General features: G+C 34.7%; 1 protein-coding gene across 1 annotated transcript; it reads left to right on the top strand.

Annotated features, from left to right (window-relative positions):
• The first annotated feature begins 1933 nt into the window (after positions 1–1933).
• Positions 1934–6424, top strand: LOC130823242 (protein high chlorophyll fluorescent 107). Its single transcript, XM_057687871.1, has 8 exons — positions 1934–2597; positions 3761–3904; positions 3986–4291; positions 4417–4476; positions 4596–4841; positions 4970–5080; positions 5167–5343; positions 5556–6424. The coding sequence occupies exons 1-8, from the start codon at positions 2049–2051 to the stop codon at positions 5898–5900; spliced, it is 1938 nt and encodes a 645-aa protein (XP_057543854.1). The 5' UTR covers positions 1934–2048; the 3' UTR covers positions 5901–6424.
• Positions 6425–13357: the final 6933 nt, after the last annotated feature.

Here is a 13357-nt window from a genome sequence, read left to right as displayed (position 1 = left end):
ACAGAACGCACATTTGTTTTGTAGTTAATCGTCCCTAAGTAACAATTAATAACAATATAGATATGAAATATTTTTTACAATTTTTTAAAAAATTACTGAAGATGTAAGAGGCTAAAAGATATGCTTTAATGATCACGTACATTGAATAATGGCTTTGGAGAGTTCATTCTATATGGTTTATTTTCTCATCATATGGTTTTGTAAATTTGTTTGGATCACTTTTGGTAATAAATTTTCATTTACCAAAAACTAGTAACTAAAGTTTTCTAATAATTATAAACATATATTTTTATGCACTTTACCTATATTTTTGTTTTAGCTACGTAAAATTTAGTTACAATTTATATTAAATAGGTAAAAGATTTAATTTATTATGTCTTTAAGTATTTCACGTATCTAAGTTTTGGATTGTCGAATCCAAGTTATGTCCAAGTTTTCAAAGTTGAAATTGATTGCAGATGGTTAAAGATCTTCGAATAAATCTGCAAAATGGACAAAAGTTACTAGCTCAGGGAAGAAATCTGAAAAAGCCCCTCCGAAATTTAAGTCAGACAGATGTTGAAGGTGAATATGAAAGTAAGATCACTTAGCTGAGAGAATATGAATAAAAAACATACTTTATTTAGGATGTTTGTAAGTGTATAATAAATAATTTTGTACCGATAGTAAAAATGATAATATTTATTTAACTAATTAATAAAAGATAAATCAATATAATCTAATATCTGATCATTGGAATCGACCATCTCATGAATTATTTTTAACTTGAGCATAAACAAGTTGAACTTTCTTTAACTTTATAATAAAATCCAATTACAATATAGCAGTAAACCATATTTAATGTCTAACATTTCATGCTGACTCGATCTTGATAAAGGATATTTTTTCATGTAGTTAACGTAACACCTATAGTTTATTTTTCCATTTACATTTACGAGGATAAAGCCAACTAGTATATACTATTCAAATTAGTTGCAACAACACACGCAGAGACACATAGTATTACTCTCTTCTATTCTTTCTACATATCCCATTACTTTTTAATTATTAATTTTTAATAATTTTTAATTTATATTTTATTCTTAATAATAATTTAAAATATAGTTAAGTGATTTTTTTTATTCATTTCAATACAAAGATTATTAATACTAACTTTTTATAATTTTTAATTATGAACATTTAGAGATATTCAAATTGAAACCGTTGCTTCTTCAAGTATGAAAAAGTGTAAATGAGACAAGTATGCTAAATATGAGATTGCATTAATCATTATTGTTTTATTTCTTATTTTTATGTATAAGAAAAAATATAAACAATTGAGATCTTGTTTAATTTATCTCAAAGTGTTTCAATGAAAATGCATGTTGTTTGGAGGCATTGTCTAATTTGACTTACATAATATAATGTCTTTACAATTTTTTATTGTATTCTACTAAAATACTCCCTCCTTATATAGTTTTTTCACACTTGTCGAGATAATATTTTAACTCTTAATATCTCTATTTGTTCTTAATTAAAAATTATAAAAAAGTTGATTATACAATTCTTATATTGAAAAAAATCAAATAAGAACTCATATGACTATATTTTAATTTATAAGGTAAGAATAAAATACAAATTAATAATGTACTGGGTAGAATGATGATGATGATGATGAATAAAATACAAATTAAAAATGATAAGTGAATAGTGATAAAATATAAATAAGACTAACGGACACAATAAGAGAGACTGAGAGAGTATTAAAATTTAAATCAAAATATAACTTGCTAGTTTTTTTGTAGCTTGATTTTATTGAAGTGGAAAAATATTAATGTAAAAAAGTGAGTAGCAAGGATATTTGGGTAATTTAAACGCACATGTAAGTGGCTTAGAAAATTCCACGCAATAAGCTCCCGCCTAAGTAAATTCCATGGACACCACTGAAGGCTTTCTATCCATTAATGTTCGTTATATTCATCAAATGAAAAAAAAAAAAAATTCCAAAACCACAAAAAGCGAATGAAAAACAGAGGAGAAAGAAAAACATACTTCCAACACTTCAAATAATGCAGCTTTTTTCTTCATCTCCATCATCATCTTCAACCTCTTCAACCACAACTCCATTATTTTCAACATCAAGAAACCTCAATTCCTCGAAACAACCCTCAAAAGCAAGAACAATTCCAATAAAGTCCCTAAAATCTCCTCCTTCGAACCTCACCGTGCCCCCGTACACCTCCTTAAACAACAATGATGTATCCCCTGTTCTTCAAGATCCCAAACTTGATGAGATTGCATCAAGGAGAGAGAATCTTGAGCAGCTTCTTGTTCCACGTCCGATGATCCAATCCGACGGTGGAAATGAAGAGGAAGGAGATCAAATGGATGGAAGTAGTAATGATGTGGACGAGGAGGATGAAGAAGAGGTGAAATCAGTGTTGGATCGAAACTTAGAAGAATTTGCGAAGAAGTTGCCTATGTTTGAGCCAGGCAGAGGTGAAGAAGGTGTAGTTAAAGAAAAGCCGTTAAAGATTAATTTGGATTTGGCTTTGTATAAAGCTAAAATTCTTACTAGAAATTTTCGGTTTAGTGAAGCTGAAGACATTTTACAGCAGGTAGTCAATAGAACTTCAGTTTTCATTTGTAAGCATGATTAGAGTATTATTTTTCATTTGCAATGCATTTAATGATATTGACATATTCGTGGAAATTGTGTTTAGTGGAGTTTTGGTATTGTTTATTTCTATTAATAATCTGAATTTGTTGGTGATAGTCTAATCATGGGTGGATCAGATTTAAACAAATAAGCTTTCATCACATTACTTTTATCTCCATTAAAAATTTAAACCGATAGTTTTACATTCTAATTCCCAAGATATGACTTTGTTAGTTGAATTTCGCTAATAATATTTAAATAAGTAATTCTTATATTGATATCAAATGGTCTATGGAAAAATTGTTTGGTCTTTTTTTAGTCAACCAATAAAGGAAAATTAAAGGAAAGTTGAACATACTAGGATGAGTTTGTTTGGTTGACAATTTCTTAGGAATTTAAAAATTGTTTGGATGGGAAAACACATCCATTGCAACACCTCAGGGAAGTAATCTAACTAATTTATCTTTATGGTTTGTGAACAAGTATTTCATTTCAAATTATGAATTTCAATTATAAATGAAGAATTTGAGAATAACAAAGTTTGGGTAGTCATTCTCAAATTCTCAATTTTAACTACTTTAAAAATAATGGTAGAATTTGATCCAAATTCAAATTTGAAAATTTTAACGATAAATTTGAACCAATTTCAAATTTCCAAATGAAATCATCATTCCCACGCATGGCATAGTAAATTGCATTTTTTCATGAGAACTTTTGATACTTTTAATGATTTTCCTGCAAATAGAGCTAGATTGGAGTTGCAACTGACTAGTATTATTTATGTTACTTGGACTTAATTCATTATGCGTTCATATATCCAACTTGTTTATTTTCTGAAAAATTTATTTGCACTACAATATAGTCAGTCTCATACCTATGTGTAGGTGAGATGAAGAGTCGAGTTGATAGGTAATACTCTTATGAAATGCGGTGAATTAGTATGAACTGTGTGTAACTAAATGGCCATCAGTGATAATGATTAAGAAGTTTCATATTGAAGAAACAAGAAGTATAATCTGCTTAAGAAGATAAAAATGCAAATTTATGTTTGTGGATGTTTTATTTGTTTGATCTTTTAAAATGCAAAGTACTAGCAATGATGAAATATGTTGATGTTTGAAGTGCATATACTACTGGCCTGAAGATGGGAGGCCGTATGTAGCATTAGGAAAGGTACTAAGGAAGCAATCCCGAATATCGGAAGCAAGAGTCGTTTATGAAAAAGGATCTCAGGCTACTCAGGGTGAAAATGCTTTTATCTGGCAGGTTCGTCTACTCTTCTTGCTATCATCTTACAAAATAGTTATGTTAGAAGTTGATCATCATATAATGAATATATTTGAATAGTGTTGGGCGGTGATGGAAAATGAGTTGGGAAACGTAAGGAAAGCGAGAGAACTGTTTGATGCAGCAACTGTAGCTGATAAGAGGCACATTGCAGCTTGGCATGGATGGGCAATTCTGGAGCTTAAACAAGGAAACATTAAGAAGGCCAGGAATCTCCTTGGCAAAGGTATTAAATACTGTGGTGGTAACGAGTATGTTTATCAGACTCTCGCTTTGCTTGAGGCCAAGGCTAATCGCTATGAACAGGCTCGCTTCTTGTTCAGACAGGCTACCAAGTGTAATCCCAAAAGTTGTGCTAGTTGGCTAGTAAGTTTCCTTCTTCATCGTCCCTTTAGTTGTACTTGTTCATAAAAAGGCTATATCTTCTGTTCTGTCTTCTTCAATATTTTGAGTGGCCATTTGACTGAGATCCATCTTATGTTCCCAAAAAGGCCTGGGCACAGTTAGAGATGCAGCAAGAAAACAATCGATCTGCTTGTTATTTGTTTGAGGTAAATAACCCTAATAATATATGTGAAATACGTGGAATCATGCTAATTTTTTTATTTGAACATTAGACAGAAATACTATGGTTACTTGATTAACTTCCAATCCTCGATTACATATTCAGAAAGCTGTTCAGGCAAGTCCTAAAAACAGATTCGCCTGGCATGTATGGGGGCTGTTTGAGGCTAATCTTGGAAGAATCGGTAAAGCAAGGAAGCTTCTAAAAATAGGTCATCTAGTCAACCCAAGGGATCCTGTTCTTCTACAGTCTCTTGCTTTGCTTGAATACAAGCACTCAACTGCGAATGTTTCCAGAGTTTTATTCAGAAAGGCAGCAGAGTTGGATCCAAGGCACCAGCCTGTGTGGATTGTAAGACGATCTTGCCTATCTTATTGCTTAGTTCTCTTAAATGTTCCATTACATAGGCTGTAATTTTTCGTCGCTTTTTGTAATACAATATGGTGCAAAGTAACTGATTAGTTTTGCTACTATTTTAGGCCTGGGGATGGATGGAATGGAAAGAAGGTAATATATCTACAGCAAGAGAATTGTACCAAAAAGCTCTAGCTATTGACTCGACAACAGAAAGTGCTGCTCGTTGTCTTCAGGTAACCATTAAGGTTAATGTGTTACTTTCGAATACTGTTTTTGGGAATAGAAGATTGAAAAATAAACCTGTTTGAATGCACTTCAGGCTTGGGGTGTTCTGGAACAAAGAGTAGGCAATATGTCAGCAGCTAGGAGATTGTTTAGATCTTCTCTCAACATAAATTCACAAAGCTTTGTAACATGGATGACTTGGGCTACTTTAGAGGAGGATCAAGGCAACTCTGTGCGTGCTGAAGAAATTCGTAACCTTTACTTCCAGCAGGTCTGTATGCAACAATACTTAACATCATTGATCGTTTCCTATTATATTTACATATCATCCTTGTACGATAGGTGTTCAATCGATGGAACACTTATCGTTTTGTTACTCTTCAATTGATTCTAAGCCAGATAAACGTCACATTAGACATTTTGTAGCATAATTCATGATCAAGTCTTGCGATGATTAATTCAATAATATGATTCATGTAACAGCGTACAGAGGTAGTCGATGATGCTACATGGGTAAACGGGTTTTTAGATATCATTGACCCAGCACTAGATAGCATAAAGAGGATCTTGAATTTGGAACAAGACCCATTCGGAAAGACACTTGAATCACCAGAAAAAAGTATAGAGGTGAAGGATAGTAATGAAGATTCATCTGAGGCTGAAAATAGTAATAATAGAAGCAGTGGTTTTGATTTAGATGCATTCATCAAAGAGAAGTTGTCGCTTGATCCAACGAACCTTGACGATCAAATGGAAACATCATTGTTGTCAATATCGAGAAGCAAGGATCAGAGAAACGGATACAGAACAAAGCGAAGATTTAAATGATTGCTAGTCACTTACAGGTGACGATATAGTATCATCTTTTGTATAGTACTATTTGAAGTTGTGCATAAATTTGTATTGGTTCAGAAACTTACTCTTAAATGCTGGAGATAATTGTAGTTGCATTTCTGTAAAATTCAATTTGTTCAGACACTGAATTTTTAATGTAGCTAAAATTTTCACGAAAATAAAAGTTCAGACACTAAATTTATTGATGTATACTGACAGGCAATTGTATGATCATTTGCAACTAAACAAACACTGTTGAAGATACACATTATGATCAAGACATCAGATGATTCAAGCCTTATATATTTGTCTTTCCTTCCGTTTATATTAGTCTTTTATATTGATATTTTCAGTTTTATTTGATTCCGTATTTTTAGCTTAGTTTGTTGTCTTAGCTAAAGTTGTTAAGGTTGTTACAAAGCAGTTAGTTATTTTCTCTTTTGATCTGTTATATATACAGTCCACCTTCTATACAGCCAATCATCAATTGAATAAAATACATCTTTTCTTTATCAGTGAGTTCTGCCTTTTGCTCCAAAACCCACTAAACTAGAAAAACAAAGTTACTTAGAGAGATGACTAAAGAAATTTAAATGTTAAAAAGGTAGAAGAATTTAATTAGAAGGTAATGAAAAATGGAGAAAATAGCAATTTGTTTCTTTATTTTGGGTTATAATTTATCCTAGGGAAGGGTAGGGAAATTCTTTACCTTTAAATGAGAGAATTCAACCTCTTTTTTTATTCATCTTTTTTAATATACTCCATTCTTCCTCTATCATAATTATTTCAATAACTTCATTTGCATATTTAATTACCTTTGTTACACTAGTTTGACTTTTTTCTCCCCCTAAATATTTACTCCGAATCCAAGCGACCCCTTAATCTTTTTGTTTTCTTTAAACCTTTTCCTTCGTTTTCCCAAAAAATGGAATCACTGTAAGAAAGAAAAGTGGAAGAGAAATATATTTAGTTTATTAGGATTAAAGTTTCTAGTTGGTAGAATTGTAGCTACGGGGAGTTGTTAGAATAAGTGTGACCTCCTTCTAAAACTTGTATCTAGAAATCTAAGGATAAAGTGAATAAATAGTACTTGCCAAAATCCTAAGAGTTAGGGAAAAGCTCGAAGGTAGACATTAGGTTCTTTGAAGGACTGAACTCTTTACATCTTTGTGTTCTTTATTATTGATTTTTACATTCTATTTTTATCCTTGCTCAAACAAGTCTCAAACTTATTCCGCAAAATCACTTCTGTTTTTAGTTTGTCAAGGTCCTGACTTAATATTTTAATGCCTTGACTTGTTATTAGCAAAATTTCGAAAAATTATCAATAATTAAAGGTGACGGTGGTTTTGCTTGGACGTGCTTCTAACTCGTCCTCCTCTTTTTTGTGGAAACAACTTTTGTCATTGGCGTTCTCTCATGCAAATGTTTATTATTGATAAAGATCTAGAATTTGGGTTGTTATCAAAAATTGTCCTAGACAACCTATGATTGAATAAGATGGATTCAGGGTCCCGAAATGTGACAACCGTTATAACCAATGTGACTTGAACTCATATCTATAAAGTATTTAGCCATAAACCTTCTATATATATTGCATTTTCAATGGAGATGAATTTGAAAGAATTTCCTCTGGTACTTCTGTCTATGAAATTTAGAATAAAATCATTGTTACTTATGAGGGCACTAATCCATAAATGAGATGTTCACTCGGTTTGCACTCATAATGAATAATCTTCATTCTTTTGGGAAAATCCTTTACAAATGAAGAAAAAGTTCAAAAGCGTCTAAGATTATTTCCAAAGAGTTAATAACGAAGATAACTTGTTTTGAGTGTGGGTACAACAGATTATTTCATTAGAGATTGTCCCAAGAAGAAAAAGGACGATAAAAGGGAAGATAAAAGAGATGATAATAGTGATGACAAAAAAAATGACAAAAAGAAAGCTATGCTTACTACTTGAAGTAATTCGGATACCACAAATGAGTCAGAGAATAATAGTGATGATCTTTGTCTCATGGCACGTGAAGATTCCACTAAGGACTCAGAAACTCTTATTGAGGTAACCTGATGCAAAACAAAGACTGAATGTGGCCTTTGTTATGCAAGGATCAATGTGGAATCAATACCTCGTCCAATTACTCACGCACAATCCTAAATCAATCAATGCAAAGGTGTTCAGAACACTCAGAACAACCAAGAAGGTGCTTCTTGATTTTCTGATGTATGAACTGGTGGACGTTGTTCCACTCCTTTGCACTTCTCTACAGAAACTCAAAACAAGGATGATGAGTCCTTGATTTGAGTTGTTCCCTGAGAATATAGGTTTGCCTGAAAACCTATGAATTCTCCGGCCAAAGATGAACCTTCTTTGAACAAGTTTGCAAACAAACTTAAGAAACAAACACTTTGTCTGAAAATACTCAACTCTGATTTTATCTCAATATCAAACGTGTATCCAATTACATGAGTGTCCTAGGTATTTATAGAGTTTCTACATCTCAAGCTAGCCGTTACAAGGCTTTACTAATACACGTGTCCAAAACTAACAAAACATAAACTTAAAAAAAAACTAACACTTAGTTAAAATCCTGATTTCCTTGTTCTTCTGACCAGGCCTCCTTCAGCTTGTCCTAGGGTCTTCCTGGTGGTTTGTTAGCACAACCCTAGGGCCTCTATTCCTTGGTCCATGTAGAGAGATGGTGTTCCCGCCTTCCTCTTGGTCCAGGTGCTCCTAGTTTGAGTTTAGTAACGTCAACAAGGTCAGCTGGTCATCAGAATCATCTGTTGCTCTGTTCTGGCATTCTGTGGTTCTGTTTGTGTTTACAATGTGTTTTTTTGTGATGTTTTGGTTTTCCTCAGTTTCTTTGAGCATTTGTAGGTCCCTTTTGGTCATGTCCAATGTGTCCTTGCTAGCTCTTCTTATCTCATGGTTATTTGGCGTAGATAAACATTCACTAGCACTGTTTTGCTCCTTTGTTGAATTCTTGCTCTTTGATGCTTTTACATCAACTCCTCCCCCTTGGGGAAGAATTGTCCTCAATTCTTGGACTGGCTGGTGTAGTGTCAAATCTCCTATGTTGAAGATAGGGGAGATGTTGAAGTCTGCAGGCAACTGAATTTCAAAGGCATTGTCTCCAATTTTCTTTATCACTTGGTAGGGACCTATGGCTCTCGGCTGTAGTTTGTTTCTTCTGAGATGTGGAAAACGTTTCTTCCTTAGGTACACCCATACTTGGTCACCTTCCTGGATTGGAGCTCTTGTTTTCAGGTGCTTGTCTGCTTGTTTCTTATACTTCCTGCTGGCCTCTTCCAGGTTTGCATGGACTTGATTGTGTATTTATTCCATTTGCTTGATTAGTTCTGCTGCCTCCTCTGTTTTGCTGTCATATGTAGGCAAATCAATTAGAGATACGGGTAGAAGAGGGTTAGTGCCATATACACATTCAAATGGGGTGTGCTTGGTGGCACGACTTGGGGCCCTATTATAGGCAAATTCAGCATAGCATAACTTTAAATCCCATTCCCTAATATTCTTGGTTACTAAGGATCTCAACAGAGTACCCAAAGTCCTGTTGGTCACCTCTGTTTGACCATCAGTCTGAGGATGATAGGCTGTACTAAACAACAGCTTAGTGCCCAACATCTTCCACAGGGTCTTCCAAAAATGACTCAAGAATTTACTGTCTCTGTCAGAAACAATTGACTTGGGTATACCATGCAGTCTAACAACCTCTGTAAAATACAATTTGGCAACATGCTGGGCATCATCAGTTTTGTTACATGCTATGAAGTGTGACATTTTTGAAAATCTGTCTACCACTACCATAATAGCATCCTTTCCCCTCTTTGTTTTAGGTAAGGCTACCATGAAGTCCATACTAATGTGTTCCCATGGTTTGTTAGCTATAGGTAAAGGTAGATACTCTCCTTTGTGGAAAGTCACTTTTGCCTTAAGGCAAGTTTCACACCTCAATATGTGTTTGCCTACTGTACCAAGCATCCGTGGCCAGTAAAAATGTTTAGCAAGCATGTCAAGGGTCTTCTGAATTCCAAAATGTCCAGCTATACTACCCTCATGCACTTCCTTCACCAGCACTGTTCTCAGAGGTAGCTTAGGAATGCATAGTTTATTCCCTTTAAACAGGTATCCTTGATGAATACTAAACAGTCCTTGGGGTGTGGTTTCACACGATTTGTAAATATTAGCAAAGTCAGGGCAGGTCTGATATTGGTCTTTAATGAATTCAAAGCCCAAAATCTTAGCTCCTAATATTCCAAGCATGCTGTATTTTCTACTCAGGGCATCAGCAATGACATTGGTTTTTCCCATTTTATAGTTTGCTGAAAAATCAAAAGTCTGCATGAATTCCACCCATCTAGCATGCCTACTATTCAATTTATGCTGACTGTTTATGTATTAAAAGATTCATGGTCTGTGTGCAGGATGAAAGGTTGAATTCTTAAGTACTGGGACCAATGATCAAGGGCCCTAATGATAGCATAGAATTCTTTGTCATAAGTGGAGTAATTTAGCCTATTATTATTGAGTTTCTCACTGAAAAAGGCAATTGGTCTACCCTCCTGTACCAGCACTGCCCCAATTCCTATGCCACTAGCATCACACTGTAAGAAAGACTGCCCCAAAAAATGGAATCACTGTAAGAAAGAAAAGTGGAAGAGAAACATATTTAGTTTATTAGGATTAAAGTTTCTAGTTGGTAGAATTGTAGCTACGGGGAGTTGTTAGAATAAGTGTGACCTCCTTCTAAAACTTGTATCTAGAAATCTAAGGATAAAGTGAATAAATAGTACTTGCCAAAATCCTAAGAGTTAGGGAAAAGCTCGAAGGTAGACATTAGGTTCTTTGAAGGACTGAACTCTTTACATCTTTGTGTTCTTTATTATTGATTTTTACATTCTATTTTTATCCTTGCTCAAACAAGTCTCAAACTTATTCCGCAAAATCACTTCTGTTTTTAGTTTGTCAAGGTCCTGACTTAATATTTTAATGCCCTGACTTGTTATTAGCAAAATTTCGAAAAATTATCAATAATTAAAGGTGACGGTGGTTTTGCTTGGACGTGCTTCTAACTCGTCCTCCTCTTTTTTGTGGAAACAACTTTTGTCATTGGCGTTCTCTCATGCAAATGTTTATTATTGATAAAGATCTAGAATTTGGGTTGTTATCAAAAATTGTCCTAGACAACCTATGATTGAATAAGATGGATTCAGGGTCCCGAAATGTGACAACCGTTATAACCAATGTGACTTGAACTCATATCTATAAAGTATTTAGCCATAAACCTTCTATATATATTGCATTTTCAATGGAGATGAATTTGAAAGAATTTCCTCTGGTACTTCTGTCTATGAAATTTAGAATAAAATCATTGTTACTTATGAGGGCACTAATCCATAAATGAGATGTTCACTCGGTTTGCACTCATAATGAATAATCTTCATTCTTTTGGGAAAATCCTTTACAAATGAAGAAAAAGTTCAAAAGCGTCTAAGATTATTTCCAAAGAGTTAATAACGAAGATAACTTGTTTTGAGTGTGGGTACAACAGATTATTTCATTAGAGATTGTCCCAAGAAGAAAAAGGACGATAAAAGGGAAGATAAAAGAGATGATAATAGTGATGACAAAAAAAATGACAAAAAGAAAGCTATGCTTACTACTTGAAGTAATTCGGATACCACAAATGAGTCAGAGAATAATAGTGATGATCTTTGTCTCATGGCACGTGAAGATTCCACTAAGGACTCAGAAACTCTTATTGAGGTAACCTGATGCAAAACAAAGACTGAATGTGGCCTTTGTTATGCAAGGATCAATGTGGAATCAATACCTCGTCCAATTACTCACGCACAATCCTAAATCAATCAATGCAAAGGTGTTCAGAACACTCAGAACAACCAAGAAGGTGCTTCTTGATTTTCTGATGTATGAACTGGTGGACGTTGTTCCACTCCTTTGCACTTCTCTACAGAAACTCAAAACAAGGATGATGAGTCCTTGATTTGAGTTGTTCCCTGAGAATATAGGTTTGCCTGAAAACCTATGAATTCTCCGGCCAAAGATGAACCTTCTTTGAACAAGTTTGCAAACAAACTTAAGAAACAAACACTTTGTCTGAAAATACTCAACTCTGATTTTATCTCAATATCAAACGTGTATCCAATTACATGAGTGTCCTAGGTATTTATAGAGTTTCTACATCTCAAGCTAGCCGTTACAAGGCTTTACTAATACACGTGTCCAAAACTAACAAAACATAAACTTAAAAAAAAACTAACACTTAGTTAAAATCCTGATTTCCTTGTTCTTCTGACCAGGCCTCCTTCAGCTTGTCCTAGGGTCTTCCTGGTGGTTTGTTAGCACAACCCTAGGGCCTCTATTCCTTGGTCCATGTAGAGAGATGGTGTTCCCGCCTTCCTCTTGGTCCAGGTGCTCCTAGTTTGAGTTTAGTAACGTCAACAAGGTCAGCTGGTCATCAGAATCATCTGTTGCTCTGTTCTGGCATTCTGTGGTTCTGTTTGTGTTTACAATGTGTTTTTTTGTGATGTTTTGGTTTTCCTCAGTTTCTTTGAGCATTTGTAGGTCCCTTTTGGTCATGTCCAATGTGTCCTTGCTAGCTCTTCTTATCTCATGGTTATTTGGCGTAGATAAACATTCACTAGCACTGTTTTGCTCCTTTGTTGAATTCTTGCTCTTTGATGCTTTTACATCAACTCCTCCCCCTTGGGGAAGAATTGTCCTCAATTCTTGGACTGGCTGGTGTAGTGTCAAATCTCCTATGTTGAAGATAGGGGAGATGTTGAAGTCTGCAGGCAACTGAATTTCAAAGGCATTGTCTCCAATTTTCTTTATCACTTGGTAGGGACCTATGGCTCTCGGCTGTAGTTTGTTTCTTCTGAGATGTGGAAAACGTTTCTTCCTTAGGTACACCCATACTTGGTCACCTTCCTGGATTGGAGCTCTTGTTTTCAGGTGCTTGTCTGCTTGTTTCTTATACTTCCTGCTGGCCTCTTCCAGGTTTGCATGGACTTGATTGTGTATTTCTTCCATTTGCTTGATTAGTTCTGCTGCCTCCTCTGTTTTGCTGTCATATGTAGGCAAATCAATTAGAGATACGGGTAGAAGAGGGTTAGTGCCATATACACATTCAAATGGGGTGTGCTTGGTGGCACGACTTGGGGCCCTATTATAGGCAAATTCAGCATAGCATAACTTTAAATCCCATTCCCTAATATTCTTGGTTACTAAGGATCTCAACAGAGTACCCAAAGTCCTGTTGGTCACCTCTGTTTGACCATCAGTCTGAGGATGATAGGCTGTACTAAACAACAGCTTAGTGCCCAACATCTTCCACAGGGTCTTCCAAAAATGACTCAAGAATTTACTGTCTCTGTCAGAAACAATTGACTTGGGTATACCATGCAG

This window comes from Amaranthus tricolor, chromosome 1 (assembly GCF_026212465.1).
Source record: "Amaranthus tricolor cultivar Red isolate AtriRed21 chromosome 1, ASM2621246v1, whole genome shotgun sequence".
NCBI lineage: Eukaryota > Viridiplantae > Streptophyta > Magnoliopsida > Caryophyllales > Amaranthaceae > Amaranthus > Amaranthus tricolor.
The sequence above is the reverse complement of the archived record's forward strand: the minus strand, read 5'-3'. Positions and strand labels throughout refer to the sequence as shown.

What these genes read in the sequence shown, in the direction of transcription:
- LOC130823242 (XM_057687871.1), top strand. Translation starts at nt 2,049, where the DNA reads ATGCAGCTTTTTTCTTCATCTCCATCATCATCTTCAACCTCTTCAACC. An exon ending in AAAATGCTTTTATCTGGCAG is followed by an intron (nt 3,905 to 3,985) that starts GTTCGTCTACTC and finishes ATATTTGAATAG; the next exon opens with TGTTGGGCGGTGATGGAAAA. An exon ending in GTGCTGCTCGTTGTCTTCAG is followed by an intron (nt 5,081 to 5,166) that starts GTAACCATTAAG and finishes AATGCACTTCAG; the next exon opens with GCTTGGGGTGTTCTGGAACA.